Here is a 19,087-nt window from a genome sequence, read left to right on the forward strand (position 1 = left end):
GCCCAGGTCTTGGAGACGACCAATGAGCTGATGACCTGAATCAGATGTGTTTAAGGAGACATGCAAAATGTGCTCTGATGGTTGGGCTCCAGGAACAGGGTTGGAAACCCCTGCCCTGGAAGATGCAGGTTCTGTAATAACGTGATTCAAGATTTAATTTTTTTTATTTTTAACAAAGCTAGTCCATTGCAGGTTCTGCAACCACAAACTAAGGCTAAGCGGATTAACACTGTTATGAATATACTTTTATTTTTATAAAAATACACGAGATGTTTTGAAGAACACAGAAAAGCCATAATGTCCAAATTTGTTTGTTTATTGTTTCATTAGGTAAAATAAGAAAAAAATACAAATTTCTCTAAAAGAAATTGGAAGTTAACATCCATATCCATACGTTTTTCTACAGTGTAGAGAATACAGTTTTTTGTTTCGTTTTTAGATATGCATTGAAAAGAAGACTCACCCCGTGTGTTTTTTAAAAGATTGTAATCACAATAAGCCATTCCAAGATGTCTTGCACATTTTTAATCTTGGGCGAACATATTCTTTTTATAAAAGTCCTTTATCCTTGAAAGGTGATTTGTTAAATTGCGCTGGATATGCATTTTGGAGTTTTCATCTCGGATGGATACGATTTCCTGATAAAAAAATAAAAAAATTACGGTGACACTTTTATATTATAAGGTTTTATAATAAAACCTTGGATATTTCTAATGATTTATAATTACAGAGGGTAAACAAGAGTAAAGTGTGCTTGCACTCTAATTGTCTTTGCATTTTTTAAATATAACTTCCAATAGAGCTCACCTAAATTTAGCCATTTTCAAATCAAATAGAGTTCTTTTCTGGTCTTTTCTCTGCTTGTTTTCTGCATGGTGGTTGATCAGCCTGGATTCATCCATTAGCTAACAATATCTGAATTGTAATTTCTTTTGTATTCTATTAATATGTGTGTTCCAGTTACCAGCGTGACACTAACACGTTTAGTGGTAATGGCTACTTTTTTACTAAAGTACATGTCGGAGCATATACTTCTATAATTTTAACTTGAGTGAAAAAGTGTAGTCAGATACTGCAGTATCTGTACTACTGGAGTGAAGGATGGGTGTACTTTTGCCATCTCTGCACAAACTATAAACTGCAGTTGAGGGTCCTAACTGGTGTCCATCGATTCCACAACCCCTGTTAAGGGGTCTCCTTGCAGGCTCTCAAAGATGGTGGCCATCTCTGTGTTGCTTCTGATCTGATTGGCAAAGTCTGCCATAGCAGGGCTCTTTTCCACCTCGCTGATGGACAGCAGGGCGGCGACTGCACGCATGGCAGAGCGCCTCAGCTCTTCCTGTTTCTCAAACTCTTGCTTCACTGAACCGGCTTTTACCTTTGTATTCAAAAAAAGATAATTGTTTACTGACAACTATATAAGGCAACATTACAAACTGCTGTCATGTTAAACCTTACTTTAGTAGTGCAAGTAGCTTTCAGTGGTTCCACTAATCTGTCCAGTCTTTGTACTACAGCGGCAGGACAGAGTTTAGAAAGTCTGGCGAGCATAATGAAGGTCAGCATCTAAAAAAGAAAAACAGAATCGTGAGCATCTTAAAAGGGAAAACACATGTAACGGACAACGTTTAAGCATAAAGCAATGCATTCGACTGCTAAATCACTGAAAATACACTTACTTTAATGTCATAGTGATCTTTCAGGCCTTCTTCAACATGGTTCAGAAACTCAAAAATGTCCAAACAGTCCATGCAGCTGTCCAGCAGAGTATACATGCATTCAAACGCCGCCTTACGGACGTCCAGACCATCATCTACTGTGTGCTTGAAGGGGCCCATCTCAACCTGAGATGTGATTTAACATGCCGAAATGTGAAAAAATCACAACACAGAATTAAACTCGGCATATAATTTGCATTTCTTTTACAGGCTTTAATAGTAATAGTATTTTCCAAATTGTACACATTGTTTTATATGCCAGTTTCCACATGTTTTTAACATTCATAGTTTGTACCTCTCTAACAAGGTCTTTTCTGATCTGGGTCTCTTTATATAGGTGTGGGAGAAGTGATGTCAGAAGTCCACGGATCAGGGAGGGTTTGTTGTGGGCGGCTGAATTGAACATGACTAAAGCCACCCGCCGGACATTGAGGTCAGGGTCTTGGAGTGTTTTCAGGAAGTCACCTAATAGTAGAATTACAAACTACGTCATTAGTGCAAGGTTTTAAGACAGTATCTGTCATTCATTTACTGATATACATGTAATAAATATATATAATTTACCAATGCATCCTTTGAGGAGTGAGTCTATGGGCATGGGGTGGTCTACAATAGTGAACTTCACTGCAGTTACAACCGTGCTGCGGGAAAGAGGAGACCCTGGAAGAACAATACATATTGACTTGCTTGTACGGCCTAATTATGTTTATCAAATTGTTCACGTTAAAACTGCATTTTAAGTATATATGTTTAAAACTAGCCTATTATCACCAAAGTTCAATATAACATTTAATCTCTTATTACCTGAGGACAGTTGTTTCTTTAGCCTTGGTATGAGTTCAGATGGACTGACCAGTGTGAGTTTCCCCAAACATTCGGCCACTATATTGCGAGTACCCTCTTCTGCACATTCACAGTGTTTGAACAGCAGATCCCAGATGTTCTCGACATGAGGCTTGAGACTTTCGGCTGACAGAGCGCTAATCATTTCCTTGAGGGAGTGCAGAAGTAGGTACTGTCTCTTTGGCTGGCTTCCGATCTCCTTGAGCATGAATGGCAAGTACTCTCCCAGGTTTCCGACACAAATGTTTCCCAAAGCAAAAGATGCGGCAGACTTGGCTTCCTCGTTAGGAGATCCGAAGGCTTCCATTATGACTCCCTTCAGTTCCTTCTGCCCTTCGAAGTTCATAAAACGTCCAATTTCCCCAAGGCACAGCAACGAGAGAATTCTCACAGACTCTGAAGATTTGGGGTTCTTAACATCCTGGATAAGGTTGGTGACCACTCCAGAAGCCTCTTTGGGAACGGCCATTGACAAGGCTGCTACACACTTGGCCACCGAGTAGTAGGACTGTTTATGCATGGACATGGAGTCAGCTGACCTTGAATCATAGAAAGGCCCTCTCAAGGCTTTCAGAAGGTCACTGTAACCCATGTTGTTTGCCTTTGTGGCTACAAGAACCTTGAAGAACTCAAGTAAGGAATTAAGAGCACCTCCTTGTAGCAGTGGAGAATGGACTAAGTTAAGCACTTCAGGTAAAATTGTCCCCCCAATCTTGCTCAAAGAGGAAGGGCAAACTTTGGCCATACAGGTGATCAGCGTTATTGCCACTTGTGAGATATGCATATCACTCTCCTGAATCAAAGCAGGTACCTCACTCAGTATGGAGTCTATCAAAGGCGGCTTGAAGCTGTCACTGTAGTTTGTAACCATAACATTCAGGGCCGTTATCGTGTTCAACTTAAGGGCTCGCTGGTTTTTCCGTAAGAAGGATCCAAGAATTGGAATCCCCTCCGTTAAAATGGGTCTTAAGTCGATTTTAAGTGGTGAGGAAGCAACAAGGGTCAAAGTCTTCACTGCGACAAGTCTGGTGATTTCATTTTTAAGCCTTTCCAGAAATATCTGCAAGGTGGGCTGCAGGTCAGCACCAAGCTGGTCACCAAAATGACTCAAAATGTGACCCATGGAGAAAATGGCTCGCTCTTTCACTTCTTGGTCTATGTCAGCCGCCTTTAACCTCTTCAAGGTGCAGGCAAACACAATCTTAATGTAAGGTTTGGCATCAAAAGAGACGGGCTTGTCCAGTGGGCGCATGAGCTTGACGATCTGCTGGGTGACTTGGAGGGCCTCAGATGTGATCTTATAAAACGGGTCTTCCACGCATTGGATGACCGGTGGTAAGATGACGTTAATGTGTGGGTGGAAGATCTCTGGGTTGTGGCTACTTAAGAGAACATTGAGGAAAGCAAGGGCATCAATTTTCAGATTTGAAGAGGTTGACTTGTCTGTCAAGGAGTAAATAATACCTAAAGAGAGATAAAAGCTGAAATGAATGTATACACTGAAATAATATGCCACCAAATTGGTCCAAAATGCAAGAGGTCCAAAGGCAAATTTGGACTATACCAGGCTTCATCAACCCTAGACCTCAAGATCCATTTTCCTGCAGAGTTTTGCTCCAACCTGGATTAAACACACCTACTGTACTTGAAACTTTGTAGTAATCCTGAAGATCTTAATTGGCATGTTCAGATGTGTTTGATTAGGGTTGGACCTAAACTCTGCAGGAAAGTGGATCTCGAGGATCAGAGTTAAGGACCCCTGGACTAGACTATGATGTACTTGTTGAAACTAGAGCAAGATAAGAAAATCTTTGACTAGACCTTAGTGTCCTTTAGCAATAGACAATCTGAAGTAAGCATGTTAGCTGTTCTTTTTCAGAATAGTGACTTGACACCATGTTTACAATGGGTGTGACTATAGTTTTGTGAACTCTCCAAATCAGTTTGTCCTTCATGTCAGAAGTCAAATGGGGCATCAGTTTACTATTGGTAATTCATTGCTTTGCATCCATTTAAGACAGTATCACTGGTTATAATGCGTTCTACTGGCTTTTGACGTCCAGATGCTCTTTTACAATGTAAACAGGGTGTTAGCATAGCATTTTATACTAAATCTCTTTTAATCAGACCTGGAATGAGGGCTGGTATGTGTTCTCCCAGTTGACCAGGCAGTACATTGGCCATTTCTGTCAGGAGACTGAAGCAGCTTTGCCTACATCTCATGCTTTTCTCCTTTAGCTGTCGGTGTAAAGCTTTTACAACTGTAGGTACCTGTGAGAGCAGGTCAGAGCAGTTTTAAGGAGATATGCACCAGATGTAAGTTGGGTCGATAACCTGCAAACATTAGTACCTGTTTCTTCAAGAGAGAAATTGCAGGCTCCTCTTTAGCCCCTGTGTCCAGAATGGGACCATGAGGGCGTCTGGTCTGTCTGAGCAAAGCCACGAAGGCGGAGAAAATGTCAGTTTTAACATTGTCCTCACGCTCTTTGAAACGGGACACCAACGTTGGGCCTACAGATCCATAAAGCTCCACCAGCAGATCCCTGCGGCTGCTGATTATCGCCTCCAGACATTTCACAGAGGAACGCCGCACCTTCCAGCTCATGTCATCATCATCACTGTATTCATCATCAGACTCTATAGATCACAAGTGTGCTGACTGTGAAAAACATGCTCAGAGTGGGCAGCACTACATCAGCCATCTGCCTCATCTTATAGATAGATAAACTTGAATTTGTCTTTACAATTATTAATAATTTGTAAAAAAAAAATCAAAAACATAATACTGTTTTTTTGTTTAAAGATGGAATTATTCCTCCTAAAGATGCATAATAATGGTCAAAAAATCACCTTGATCTTCATCCTCTTTGTCCTCAATGTCCATGCTGTCATCCTCGTCATCATCAGCATCGTAGTTGTAATTGGGGTCGTAGGTGATGTACTTCAAACATAACTTGATGATTGCTTGTATGTTAGGAGACATTTCCTTTGGACATCTGTTAGTCAGACACATATACACATATAAAATATTATGATATAATTTAACATATAAAATGAAGAAAAAAAAATTATACTAGAAAAAAATATTATACAATGCTGAAAAAATGGCAAAACAATGTAATTAGCAACAGTAACATAAAAAAAGAAAGAAAGAAAAAAAAAAAAAAAAAATTCTAAAATGTAAAATAATGACAAAATATTACAATTTAAACCAAAATAATAAACCAAGATATTAAAATACTTGTAAAATATAATGTAATAAAAAAATAAAAAAACAAGTTTAAGTTTTTGAGCAATTAATAAAGAAATAAAATAGAAATAGTTTTACCTGCTAACAAAAGCTTCAAAAGCTTGAAAGCAGAACTCGCGTAGCTCATCATCCTCCACGTTACAAAATTTCACCACCATTGGCACAATCTTTTGCAGGTGTTCACCTTCAGATCATAAGACTCAATATTACTACACTTTCATATTCAAAATGTAATGTACATGTAATATTCAAAATCTCCAAAAGACATTTTAGTACTTATTATGATTCATTACATTCTGTTAGTCTCTTTGGCCCTCAACGCCGAAAGACAGAATTCTAGCAGAAATATTGAATCAGCTCACCAATCCTGTGTCCTCCTCGTCTGCTGACCGTGGCCAGGCACTGGATGTAGGTACGGACGCTGGCGGTGAGCGGTCCGCGGGACAGTTCGCCCATGAGGTGTTCGGTGAGCTGCGTGAACAAAGCCGGGCTACAACTGGGCACCAGGTGACCCAGAGCAATTATAGAGCGTTTCCTCACAGCCATATGAGGACTCGTAAGCTGAGCGAGGAGGCTGGTCAGAATCGACTGATGGAAGCTCACCAGAGCAGTGCTCAACCTGTCAAATAATGTATAAGACTGATCCCAGATAGCACAGGTACGTCTGCAAGATGTCTGTTAAAGATCACTTCATCTGCTGTGTACAAACATTCTCTAAGATGTCAGTTTTACATTCATTCTAAATACAAACATTTTCAATACATCTTCTAAATGTCTATTTAACATCTGATAGATGTCTTTAAGATGTCAGTTTTGCATTAATTCTAAATCATAAACATCTTAAATACATCTAAATGTCTATTTGACATCTGATAGACATCTTTAAGATGTTTTACATTCATTATAAATATAAACATCTTAAATACATCTTCTAAACATCTATTTGACATCTGATAGATGTCTTTAAGATGTCAGTTTTACATTCATTCTAAATATAAACATCTTCAATACATCTAAATGTCTATTTGACATCTAATAGACATCTTTAAGATGTCAGTTTTGCATTAATTCTAAATCATAAACATTTTAAATACATCTAAACGTTTATTTGACATCTGATAGATGTCTTTAAGATGTTTTACATTCATTCTAAATATAAACATCTTCAATTCATCTTCTAAACATCTATTTGACATCTGATAGATGTCTTTAAGATGTAAATTTTACATTCATTATAAATCATAAACATTTTAAATACATCTAAATGTCTATTTGACATCTGATAGCCGTCTTTAAGATGTTTTACATTCATTATAAATATAAACATCTTAAATACATCTTCTAAACATCTATTTGACATCTGATAGATGTCTTTAAGATGTCAGTTTTACATTCATTCTAAACATAAACATCTTCAATACATCTTCTAAATGTCTATTTGACATCTGACAGATGTCTTTAAGATGTTTTACATTCATTATAAATATAAACATCTTAAATACATCTTCTAAACATCTATTTGACATCTGATAGATGTCTTTAAGATGTCAGTTTTACATTCATTCTAAACATAAACATCTTCAATACATCTTCTAAACGTATATTTGACATCTGATAGATGTCTTTAAGATGTTTTACATTCATTATAAATATAAACATCTTAAATACATCTTCTAAACATCTATTTGACATCTGATAGATGTCTTTAAGATGTCAGTTTTACATTCATTCTAAACATAAACATCTTCAATACATCTTCTAAATGTCTATTTGACATCTGACAGATGTCTTTAAGATGTCAATTTTACATTCATTATAAATCATAAACATTTTGAATACATCTAAATGTCTATTTGACATCTGATAAACGTCTTTAAGATGTCATTTTGAATCATAAACAACTTAACTTAACAGACGTCTCTAAGATGTCAGTTTTACATTTATTCTAAATATAAACACTTTAAATACATCTTAATGTCTGATTGACATCGGATAGACGTCTTTAAGATGTTTTACATTCATTATAAATATAAACATCTTCAATACATCTTCTAAATGTCTATTTGACATCTGATAGATGTCTTCAAGATGTCAGTTTTATATTCATTCTAAATCATAAACATTTTAAATACATCTTAATGTCTATTTGACATCTGATAGACGTCTTTAAGATGTTTTACATTCATTATAAATATAAACATCTTAAATACAGCTAAACGTCTATTTGACATCTGATAGATGTCTTTAAGAGGTCAGTTTTACATCCATTCTAAATCCTAAACATCTTAAATTCATCTAAATGTCTATTTGACATCTGATAAGAAACATCCTATAGACGTTTTGCAGATGAGCAAACAATCTAGCAGATTAATGTCAAATAGACGTCTCTGAGATGTATCATGATCATAAACACTTCCATGCAAGACGTGCTAACTAACCTGCCCAACATGTCGGAGAGAATATCCAAAGCCTCCAGCTGAATGGACACGTCGCCTTGCATTCCCATGGCTCCAATCAACTGGGACGTGATTTTCTTACAGACGTTGACTGTGAGGCTCACACCTTCAACACAATACAACAACTAAGACTAACAAGATCTTTAAAAAGATGGATTTTTCTCTTAAATCACCTTGATACCTGTAGATGACGGTGGCAGTTCAGCGATAACGGTCTTCAGGCCCATGCTGGAAATGTCCCTCAGCTGCTCTTTGTTGGACACCATGTTGGAGCAAAGCGTGTCCACCATCGTCTCCACCTGACACTCCTTCACTTTTCCCACCAAAGGACCGAGACTACACAAACCAGAAATAATCACGACCACTGTATCACTGAAAAGGAAGAAAGTCTGAGTGAAAACAATACCATTTGACAGCCAAGTTTTGCACTTCTCCATTTTTGTCCTCAAGAAGTTTGAGTAGCATCGCCACAACTTTCCTCTCGCTTTCCTCGTCCAGTTTGATTGAGTCTTTCTGGAGCTCCATCATCAGGTCATTGGCCGCCATAAACCTGATAGAAATCAGTTTTGATGTACTTCAAATCCACATCGCAATGGTTTTACCATGGTAAATAATACTAAGGTAGCACCACAGTACTTTATTTGCTATCTGAAAAGCTTACGTAGCATAAAAATTTGAGAACAACTAATTAGAAACCAAATTCTGCAGGAAGTTATCATTAATGTTGATTAATTTAATCTTTAAGTTTGATATAGAATAGTTAAAAATCCATGCAAACAAATCATTGTTTTCAGTATGTCCACAACAGCTAGTTTTTAGTTACAAAAGTCAATGTTTAATCCAGTTAAGAGTTTCAAGGCATAGAATCTGAAAGTTATTCAGATATAAAAAGTTGATTGAGCTTTATATAAAAACTGCAGGCCTTTGCTTTGTCATTGGCCTATTTCTGCTAACACTAAGTTAGTCATGCGTATACAACACACACTTAGTCTTACCGAAAGTCTTTGTCAGTGGATGTCATTTTTTCCAAAAGATTGGAAATGTAAAAGGTGACATTCGACATCTTGGCTTTTCAAACCACTGCGCTTTAATGGAGAATTAAAACTTAGTACAGAAAGTTGAGCTTGATTAAGATCATAGCGCCTGGCTGGACACTGGACAGACTGCGACATATGACACTTTGGGACAGTTATAAATAGAGATGAGCAATATTAATGGACCTCGCTCTGGCGTCCTCTGTTGGACTCGATGTGAACCGCGGACGAGAAAACTGAGCGGAACCTTGTTTTAGTTCCAGCCGGAGTTTAGCGGCGGAAACACAGTGTGCGCGGAGAGCTCGGTCTGCCACGTCGGAAATACTATCTGTTATTTAATTTCTGAAGAGCTGAGACTTCAGCTGAGACACTTTCTTACATTTTCAGAGGTCAAGTTGCCTGTTGGAGGGCTATAATCAAATATGGTGAGTGGTACATTGTTGACTGGGTTTGCATTATTCCCAGATTTTAGTTTAAACCCCGGTAGTTCTTGGTCTGAGGGATGGAAAAACCCAAGCAAAACCGATTCTGTAGTTTTTAATAAGCGACCTGATGGAAAACACGGTCACTTTTTACACGTCAAAACTGTTTATGAGATTAAAGCAACTTTCTAGTGTTTTAGTTATGATTAGGTTAGGAACATATTTATAAAACAGCGCTGATAATATATTATTATATTTGATTCTGACAGATATCCATGTTTGTTAGAGTTTCCTCTGCTATATTTTCCACAAGCTTATATTTTTCCCCCATTATTATTAGTATTATTTATTATCATCATCATTATTAATAATACAATTAATTGTAGTTACGATCCGACGAATATATATTAAGGCTTTAAAAAAAATAAATATTTAATAGTGCTGTCAATAGATTAAAAGTCAGGATAAAGCCCGCTAATTACTTTTTCAATTTATCAAATAAACAATAAGCTTAACATTAGTAAATCATTGCAGAAAGTAAAGAAGCGCATATATCAGTGATTGCAGAAAAATAGTCATTTAAAAATACTTTTTTTGTATATTATTAAGTGTTGTAAGTCGATTAAAATATTTAATTCAGTTAATTACTTTATAAATAAAATAAACATTACATTGTATATATCAGTATGCATAAAATTAAATAAAATAAATGAATAAATAAATTGTGCATTTTATATATATATATATATATATATATATATATATATATATATATATATATATATATATATATATAAAACGGAATTTAACAGTATTTGTTAATTGAATAAAATATTTATTTCAGTTAATTACATTTTAAATAATTATGAAATAATAATAATAATGACATTTATAAATAATCAATTAGTTGCAAATACCTTTAAACAAGACCGTTTATTGAGATTTTGGGCTACTCAGATCAAATGCATGATGATATCAACAATTCTATTGATGTCAGTTATATCTGATGCACTATAAAACAGTCTAAAACAGACTAAAATATAACAAGTGTTTAAGTTGTTCAGCAAGTGTGTGGTCTTGTGTCCCTCAGGTTTCCGTCATTAACACAGTGGACACCTCACACGAGGACATGATCGTGAGTGTCTCCGTCCAGTCTGTCTCCTCCTTTACCTTCATCTTCTCCAGCAGCTTCATGACTCTGGTTTGTTGTTCTGTCTTCAGCATGATGCTCAGATGGATTATTATGGCACCAGGCTGGCCACCTGCTCCTCTGATCGCTCTGTGAAGATCTTCGACGTCAAAAACGGAGGGCAGATCCTCGTGGCTGATCTGAGGGGGTGAGTGAAGCACGCAACTAAAACTGGGCTTCAGTGATGCCAAAATGAAACTAAAACTTCAGAAGACTATTACAATAACCAGAAAATGTAACTATTCCCTATGCAAAATAATACAGTTTTCCGCAGGAATTACATATTCAATTATTTCAATTTAAATATACATTACAAAAATGAAATCTATTCTTTTAATATTTATTTTTGTAATTGCTCAAGTAAATAATTAGTTGAAAATGGATAACAAAGAAACAATTACATATAATCATACATCCAAAAACTTAATTAAGCAGTTTTGTTATAATTAGGGAGATTAATTTATTAAAATATTTAATGCAGTTAATTACATGATTAATAGTTATAAACTAAACTGATACAGTTTTGATACAACAAAAGGCTCACGAACACAATTTTTTAATATGCCCCAAAAATTTAGCTATAAATAAATTAAATATATCATATATAAAATGTATAATAAATATTTTAAATATTTTAAAATAAAGTATGTTTTTAATTAAGTAGTTATTCAAATAAAAAAGAGTAAATGGGTAAGAGAAAGAAGCCAATTTTTTTTATATATATATATATATATATATATATATATATATATATATATATATATATATATATACATATATAATAGAAAAAATAAAAACAATAGAATAATTACGTATTTATCAGCATTATCAAATGTACGTACAAATCTGCTTACATTTAGGTTATATTTAGTGTTGTCAATGGATTAAAATATTAAACCCAGTAAATTAAACAAGTAATTATTAAATAATACAATGAAAATGATAATAATATTTTTTTTTTTTGTCAGGAACAGGTCATTTATAACGAAATATATTAGTATTGGCTGAAAAATACCCCCAAATAATTCATTATTAAATAATATATTACTGTAGCTGACATCAAATGGCCATGAAAGAAAGTGTTTTACTGGTATCATGATGTTTTTTTTTTTTATTATTATTATACATTTACTTTTTTTTTATAATAAACTAAAACTCAAGTTTAAGGGTGACTTATGACTGATAATTAAATGTAAATGTAAAAATGTAATTAAATTAAACTTACATTTTATACATTTAACAGACGCTTTTATCCAAAGTTATTTTTTTCCCTAGCATGTGTTCTTTGGGAATCGAACCCACAACCTTGCGCTGCTAACTCGATGCTCTACCAATGAGCCACAGGAACACTTAATTTATCTTACTAGTTCTTTTATTTCAATTGTTTCGATGTCTGGGCAGTCATGAGGGTCCAGTGTGGCAGGTGGCCTGGGCTCACCCCATGTACGGCAACATCCTGGCATCCTGCTCCTACGACAGGAAGGTGATCATCTGGAGGGAGGAGAACGGCACCTGGGACAAGATGTATGAATACACCGGCCACGACTCCTCCGGTAACGTCACGCTCTTGACATCTCACACTCAAACACCGTGACACAGAAATGCATCCCGCTGCAGACAGTCACACGTTTGTTGTCCCGCAGTGAACTCTGTTTGTTGGGGGCCGCATGACTTCGGCTTGTTTCTGGCCTGTGGCAGCTCAGACGGGGCCATTTCTGTGTTGACCTGCTCTGGAGATGGACACTGGGATGTTAAGAAGATCAACAATGCACATACAGTGAGTCCTGCCTTTTATATGCCAATGCAATATCCTAAAATATATTTCTATAGGCCTCAAGTAATTATATTTGATTATTATAAATATAATAATAATTTTTCCTTTTGTTTTAAATTAAAACGTTTAGAAATTCTAATTTTACATGAGATACAGGAAAATCTTGACGATGCAAGAATTGTTTTTTAGAGTATGGTAGATGTTTGTTGTACTGAGTTTTTAATGTTTTCTCTCCTCTCGCCGGCAGATCGGCTGTAACGCTGTGAGCTGGGCCCCAGCTGTTGTTCCAGGGAGTCTTATTGAGCAGCCAACAGGACAGAAGCCAAACTACATCAAGAGATTTGTGTCTGGAGGCTGTGACAATCTGGTCAAGCTTTGGAAGTGAGTCCAGCGCTTTTAATAAAGAGAGTACAGTGACGAGCACCTGCTGTCAGCTTTTACTACAACAGTTGGGCTCCAGTAGAGCCACGCTGAATAAAACTTAAAAAATGTACACATTAGCATTTGGAAAAATTAAGATGTTAATTTGTTTTTGAAAGAAGTCTGATTCTCATTATAGCTGTGTTTATTGGACCGAAAATGCAGTTATATTGTGAAATATTATTACAATTTAAAATAACAGTTTTCTGTTTGAATATATTGTAAAATGCAATTTATTCCTGTGATGTAAAGCTACATTTTCTGCATTATTTACTCCAGTCTTCAGTGTCACATGATCCTTCAGAAATCCTTCTGATTTGCCGCTCAAGAAACATTTCTGATAATTATCAATGTTGGCAACAGTTCAAAATGTTGAAACTCTTTGATAAAACATTTTTTTTTAGTGGAAAGTTCATAAAAACGACATTTATTTGAAATACATTGAAGTAATGTTTTAACTAGGGATGCACCGAATCCATATTTTTGGGGTTCGGCCGAATACCGAATCCACTGTTTAAGATTCGGCCGAAACCGAATACCGAATACCGAATCCTACTCGCATGTTTATTCCAATAACACAGTAAAACACATTAATGAAGTAAACAACGTCCACTGATGACATGATGAAGTGGGAAAAACTATTTTGACAATTACCATAAGCCGCTTACACAAGTACAAACCAAAACCTTTCAATAAAAGTGCAGCAATGCAAAGAAAAGTGTTTTTCTTTTCTTTTTTAAACCAGAATATGTTTGGTGACTTTAAATTTAAATTTAAATTAATGTTATTGAACATTTACTCAATAAATGTTGGATAGTTGGCAGTTTTCGTTTATAATAGTATAGGCTACGATTAGAACAGTAGCCAAATATTACGAAAAATATTACGGAAGATCACACACATCTCCTGCATCATAATTACATTAATATAAAACCTCTAACCTTTCACATGAAATGAGAGTTTCTTTTAAAAAAAAACAAGATGCTCTGCATTAACAGGTGACAGCTGGTTGCGAGTATGGGAACAAATGTCCCCAGCAGTACTGAAAAGTCTTTCACTGGGCACAGAGGTAGATCTTTGCTGTTTTTGCCAACAGTGAAAAAAAAAAACACTTATCTCTAAGTCAGCACCCAATGTGACTGGCTCTGTATTGCTACAGAGCGGTCCTCATGTAAACACCATCACTCAATCAACGGCCGCGTGACGTCGACCAGCGTAGCGCAAGCCTAGGGTACCGAAACCGAACCCTGTCAAAAAGCCCAGTATTCGGCCAAATCCGAATCTTGGATTCGGTGCATCCCTAGTTTTAACGTTCATATTTCCTTCCCAGGGAAGAGGACGGCCAGTGGAAAGAGGACCAGAAGCTGGAAGCGCACAGTGATTGGGTGAGAGATGTTGGCTGGGCTCCTTCCATTGGTCTGCCGACCAGCACAATCGCCAGCTGCTCACAGGTGATTTACTATAAATACTGTCCTGTAGATCACTGTAAACAATAACTGTAATACAATCTAGAGCTAAATTAAGTTAGATTTAAATTGATGTTTATTTTTAAACTATAAATTATATTACATTCCTGTAGTGCAAACAATAGAGCACGGCATGTGTTTTATTCCTTAGGAATGTCTTTAACTGTTTATGATATCTACCTTTAATCCCATATATATAAATGATTTATTTTGTATTATGGTCCACCTTAGGACGGTCGTGTGTTCATCTGGACGTGTGACGACCCAGCCGGTAACACCTGGACGGCTAAACTGCTCCACAAATTCAATGACGTGGTGTGGCACGTGAGCTGGTCCATCACAGGAAACATCCTGGCTGTGTCAGGAGGAGACAACAAAGTATGTCTCCGCTGGATTTAAAGAAATAGTTGCTCAATAATGTGATGTATTCACCCTCAAACTACTTAAATGGCTTTTTCAATCAACCATTGTAGCAAATTAGATTCAAAATGAATAAAATAAGTGTAAAAATAATCTATAAAATACACTACTGTTAAAAAATAAACAAGAAATTAATATTTTTATTCAGCAGGAACATTACATTTATCAGTAGTGACAGTAAGAAATTGTATAATGTAACAAAAGTTTCCATTTCAAATAAATGCTGTTCATTTGTACTTTTCATCAATGAACCCTGAAAAAATGCAACATGAAGAGAAATGCATCATTAAGAGACTTTTCAAAAACATTAAAAAAAATTGACCAGTTTACTAAAACTATTTTAAACTAATAATAGAAGCTATTGATGGTACTGAAATAACACTGCTAATAAACACTGTGATACTCAAGGATGGATGTTGTGTGCCAAACATGATTCATCCCATCACCAACTAAAGGACAGGCCGTGAACGTACTCTGACAGATTCATTGTGATTCATTCAGTTTTCACCATGAAACGTATGTTGACAGTCTTTGGCTCTCGTCCCATGGGATTAAGGAGTGAAGATGCTCCGCTGGAGCTTACAGCTCTGCAGAGCCGCCATTTCTCCAACTTCATTACTCATTTTACAGTGCCTGAGTATTAGGCACTCTCAGGTTCAGGCATTAATGACGGAGGTTATATCACCCAGCACTCGGCCCAGCAAGAGGGAGTGGGTCCTCGATGTCGCCGTTATTTAAATGGAGACTCTTGGCTGTTGCGCTTTTTGTCAGATTTTCACATGCTGTGTTGTAATTATTCACAGCAGCGATGGCCTGGTTGAGCCAGTTATAAAACGGACAGCTATACAATGTAAAAGTGCTTTGAAAATAAGCACAGGTGAAATATAGGTGGCAAAATATTCATAAATAAAAGGGTTTGTTCAACCAAAAATGAAAAGCACGTCATTTATGTTTCCCCTTGACTTTTGCGCTTAGGTGACCCTGTGGAAGGAGTCAGTGGACGGACAGTGGGCTTGTATCAGTGACGTCAACAAAGGCCAGGGGGCCGTGACCTCCATCACAGACAGCCAACAGAACGAGCAGTGAAGCCCGTCTCCTCTCTCACACCTCCAATCAGACAAGACTGACTCTGTGCTGCCTTCAAAGACTTTCTTGAACGTTAAAAGTGCATCTCTGTTTCAGCCGGCAGAGTGGATATGAAATTTTGTTCTGGTTTTCATCCTGACCCTGATTTTTTTTTTTAGATTGTTTCCATTGGTTCATTTCCAAACAGGATGTTTGAGCTGATTTATATTGTTTGTAAAAATCCTTAACCTGTTAATTATGTTGAGAAAAGATTCATGAAGAAGTAAGAAAAAAAAGATGATACGTGAAAGCTGGTCCAGATATATTAGCCACAATGGACTTGGTGTGCTTCAAGACCTACACGACCATCGAAGAATAAAGCTTTCTGTACTAAACTATAACTATAGTTTATTATTTTTATTATATAGTTTATTATTACTGTTTTATTATTATTAATTTAAATAAATTATATTTTATATACAATTTAATTACCTACAATATAATGGTTATAAAAATATGTTGTGTGTGTATAATACAATTTTTGTTTTGATGAACTTTTAAAACCATGAAATCAACTTTAACCATTCATTTGATTAATACATTGTTTTATTGTTCAGGATTTACACGTTAGCTTAAATGGAGAGTTCCCCTCAAAAATCTGTCATGATTAACTCACCCTTAAGTTAAAATAATGTGACAATTCAACAAATATAGTTAAAGTTGCATAGCTTTGTAAAAAAAAAAAAAAAAAAGACATTAAATCAAAGTAATTCAATTATTTAGAAATCACTCATTTTTATTTTATAATGACACTGTTATACAGGAAAAACTAATAGAATTTGCATATTTAAAAAATCTCTTTAATATTTATCATATCTGCGATTATGTGAACTCAAAATTGTGCGATATATATTTGCAATTGATAAAACAGTCCAAATTGTGAGCGATAAACTCATAATTGTGACAAAAAAAATTCATGATTACTTTTTTTATACTTTCATTCTGTGGTGGAAACCTGGCATTCTGTGGACCGCACACATTTGGGAGTGAAGTGTACGCTAATTATAAAAATGTATATGTTTTTTATTGTTTAGAAAAAAGCATAAAGATCCACCCCTAAACTTAACTGTCAGAAGATCATATGGAAAGTACGATTAAGATCATATATGATAAGAATCAATATGAATTAGCCACCAATTCACCAAAACATAAAATATTCGAGTGTAGGAATAAAATAGGTTGCAAATGATGTTTCATGTTGACTTTACACCACATCTTAAAACGCAATACCTGAAACGTCAAAAAAAAAAAAAACTAAACCATAAGCAAAATTGTTGGCATCACCTGCATGATCTGTCAGATAAACATGCCGTCTAAACATCCAGCGTGAACATACTATGGCAGTTGTTTCCATTACTGTCATATTTAATTATGCCTTGGTTACAGATTTGGCAAAGTTGCTCATGGGTTCAGGAGATCAGCACAGAGCCCTGCCAACACTTCCTCGGCCTCCAGTTATGAGTTTGCATCTGGAATGGGGGAAAAAAAACTCCAAATGTGTGGCAGCCTCTCACAAGTGAAAGTGTCTCTTAAAATAACAGGGTGATTTGTTGTTTTGAGAAATGTGTATTTTAATACACTGATGGCTTACACATCAGCTTAGAACTTTCGGTTTGCAGTTCTGATGAGATTCTTACGTTACAGAGCCAATTCACCAATCTTAAGGACATTTCACCATTTTTAAATACACTGTTCTCCTTTCTCTTTTGATTCTTTTTGTGTGTTCCAATGACCAAATCAAAATTATCTCATTGATATTACTGAAGGTTTAACTCTGTACTTTCATGTATTTATTTATTACCATATTTTGCATAACAGAAAATGAAGCACATATTTAACAAGTTTTAACATTATTCATTTATTTAACAGTTCATTAGTTTTACTTCTAATTCTCATTCCTTTAATACAAAAAAACTTTCTTGAAGACATTCTCATTATGGTAATGCAGAAAAAAATATTGCAAGAATTAGCTTTTTTATATATTTTTTTTTTATATACATAATAATTAAAAGTAATACAAATATAATGTAAATAATAATATTTACATTAAAATATTTTAATATTAAGTATGTTAATTATAAAAAATATATATTCTTCACAATTATAAATTATGTTGAATGTTGAATACATATTCTAAAATATATAAATATTTAATATAAATTAAATTAAAATGTAGGATAAACTACGTTTAAGTTGAACCTAGTAACTATTCGCTTTCATTATATCGCAATAACAAAATATATATATATATATTTTTTTTTTCTTCATGCAAAAAAATAGTTTTATCATTCTACTGAGTTGAAAATGTTCTCTTAAAATTAAGAAAAGTAAGGTTAAGGTCATTAAAACGTCAAATGATCTTTCTACTAACAAATAGCCTAAATCACGTAAACTGGTGGTGTATTAATATGCTAATCATCCAGTTGCGTCTTGAATATTATGATCTGTACTCCTAAGAGACCATCAGAAAGTGAGGGTTAATGAGTTTGTGCGTGGATCTGAGAGCGTTCCAGCGGCACGCGTTCACACACTTTGGTGTGAGGCGGTGACACTCGTGAGTCATTTGCGCTCCTTTCTCAGGAGCGACAGCTGATGCCCGCTCATGGACCACTGCATGAACACCACAGGATCTGTCCACGATACACCTAACTACCGACACATCTCTGCACGCGTGCTCCCTGTCCATCATCATCACCAGCACAAACGAGCCTCTCTCCGCATAACGCACTACACTTCGTTATTTGCCATGCCAAGCTGGAGGAGAAACCTGACTTTTTGCCTGCAGAGAATGCACGACGAAGGTAAGTGAATGGATTTCAGACTTATGAACCGAGTTTCGTGCGTTCTCTCTTATTGGTGCGTAATAGACATCAGCTGTGTGAATTCACCACGAGTGACTGCGTTTGCTGCTCGGAACCCACGTGTTAATCAGGAGCCATGTGTTTTTCCTTGTTTGTGTCTATAATTACG

At 35.6% G+C, this 19,087-nt stretch overlaps 2 protein-coding genes across 3 annotated transcripts; one reads left to right on the plus strand and one right to left on the minus strand.

The window, feature by feature from the left end:
- Nucleotides 1–300: 300 nt before the first annotated feature.
- Nucleotides 301–9,433, minus strand: cand2 (cullin-associated and neddylation-dissociated 2 (putative)). 2 transcript variants are annotated; one of them, XM_052538443.1, is made up of 15 exons: nt 9,263–9,433; nt 8,674–8,817; nt 8,449–8,603; nt 8,250–8,373; nt 6,174–6,430; nt 5,890–5,995; nt 5,412–5,557; nt 4,912–5,198; nt 4,691–4,832; nt 2,523–4,025; nt 2,283–2,378; nt 2,014–2,183; nt 1,680–1,844; nt 1,463–1,566; nt 301–1,382 (listed from the first exon to the last, which is right to left on the minus strand). In XM_052538443.1, the coding sequence occupies exons 1-15, from the start codon at nt 9,328–9,330 to the stop codon at nt 1,154–1,156; spliced, it is 3,696 nt and encodes a 1,231-aa protein (XP_052394403.1). In that variant the 5' UTR covers nt 9,331–9,433; the 3' UTR covers nt 301–1,153. The 2 variants fall into 2 exon arrangements, with proteins under 2 accessions (XP_052394403.1, XP_052394402.1); XM_052538442.1 differs by having other exon boundaries at nt 301–1,378; nt 1,459–1,566.
- Nucleotides 9,434–9,492: 59 nt separating this feature from the next.
- sec13 (SEC13 homolog, nuclear pore and COPII coat complex component) lies at nt 9,493–16,458 on the plus strand. The gene is made up of 9 exons (XM_052538450.1): nt 9,493–9,726; nt 10,814–10,858; nt 10,945–11,060; nt 12,314–12,465; nt 12,556–12,689; nt 12,934–13,067; nt 14,437–14,557; nt 14,804–14,950; nt 15,968–16,458. Exons 1-9 carry the CDS (start codon nt 9,724–9,726, stop codon nt 16,076–16,078), a joined length of 963 nt encoding a protein of 320 aa, XP_052394410.1. The 5' UTR covers nt 9,493–9,723; the 3' UTR covers nt 16,079–16,458.
- Nucleotides 16,459–19,087: the final 2,629 nt, after the last annotated feature.

Source organism: Carassius gibelio, chromosome A22 (assembly GCF_023724105.1).
Source record: "Carassius gibelio isolate Cgi1373 ecotype wild population from Czech Republic chromosome A22, carGib1.2-hapl.c, whole genome shotgun sequence".
NCBI classification, from domain to species: Eukaryota; Metazoa; Chordata; class Actinopteri; order Cypriniformes; family Cyprinidae; genus Carassius; species Carassius gibelio.

Coding starts and splice junctions, on each gene's coding strand:
- cand2 (XM_052538443.1), bottom strand. CDS start 9,330: ATGTCGAATGTCACCTTTTACATTTCCAATCTTTTGGAAAAAATGACA. Junction 8,374..8,448: donor ACTGCCACCGTCATCTACAG/GTATCAAGGTGA, acceptor ATTGTGTTGAAG/GTGTGAGCCTCACAGTCAAC. Junction 5,558..5,889: donor TTTGAAGCTTTTGTTAGCAG/GTAAAACTATTT, acceptor TCTGACTAACAG/ATGTCCAAAGGAAATGTCTC.
- sec13 (XM_052538450.1), top strand. Junction 12,466..12,555: donor CACCGGCCACGACTCCTCCG/GTAACGTCACGC, acceptor GTTGTCCCGCAG/TGAACTCTGTTTGTTGGGGG. Junction 14,558..14,803: donor CAATCGCCAGCTGCTCACAG/GTGATTTACTAT, acceptor GGTCCACCTTAG/GACGGTCGTGTGTTCATCTG.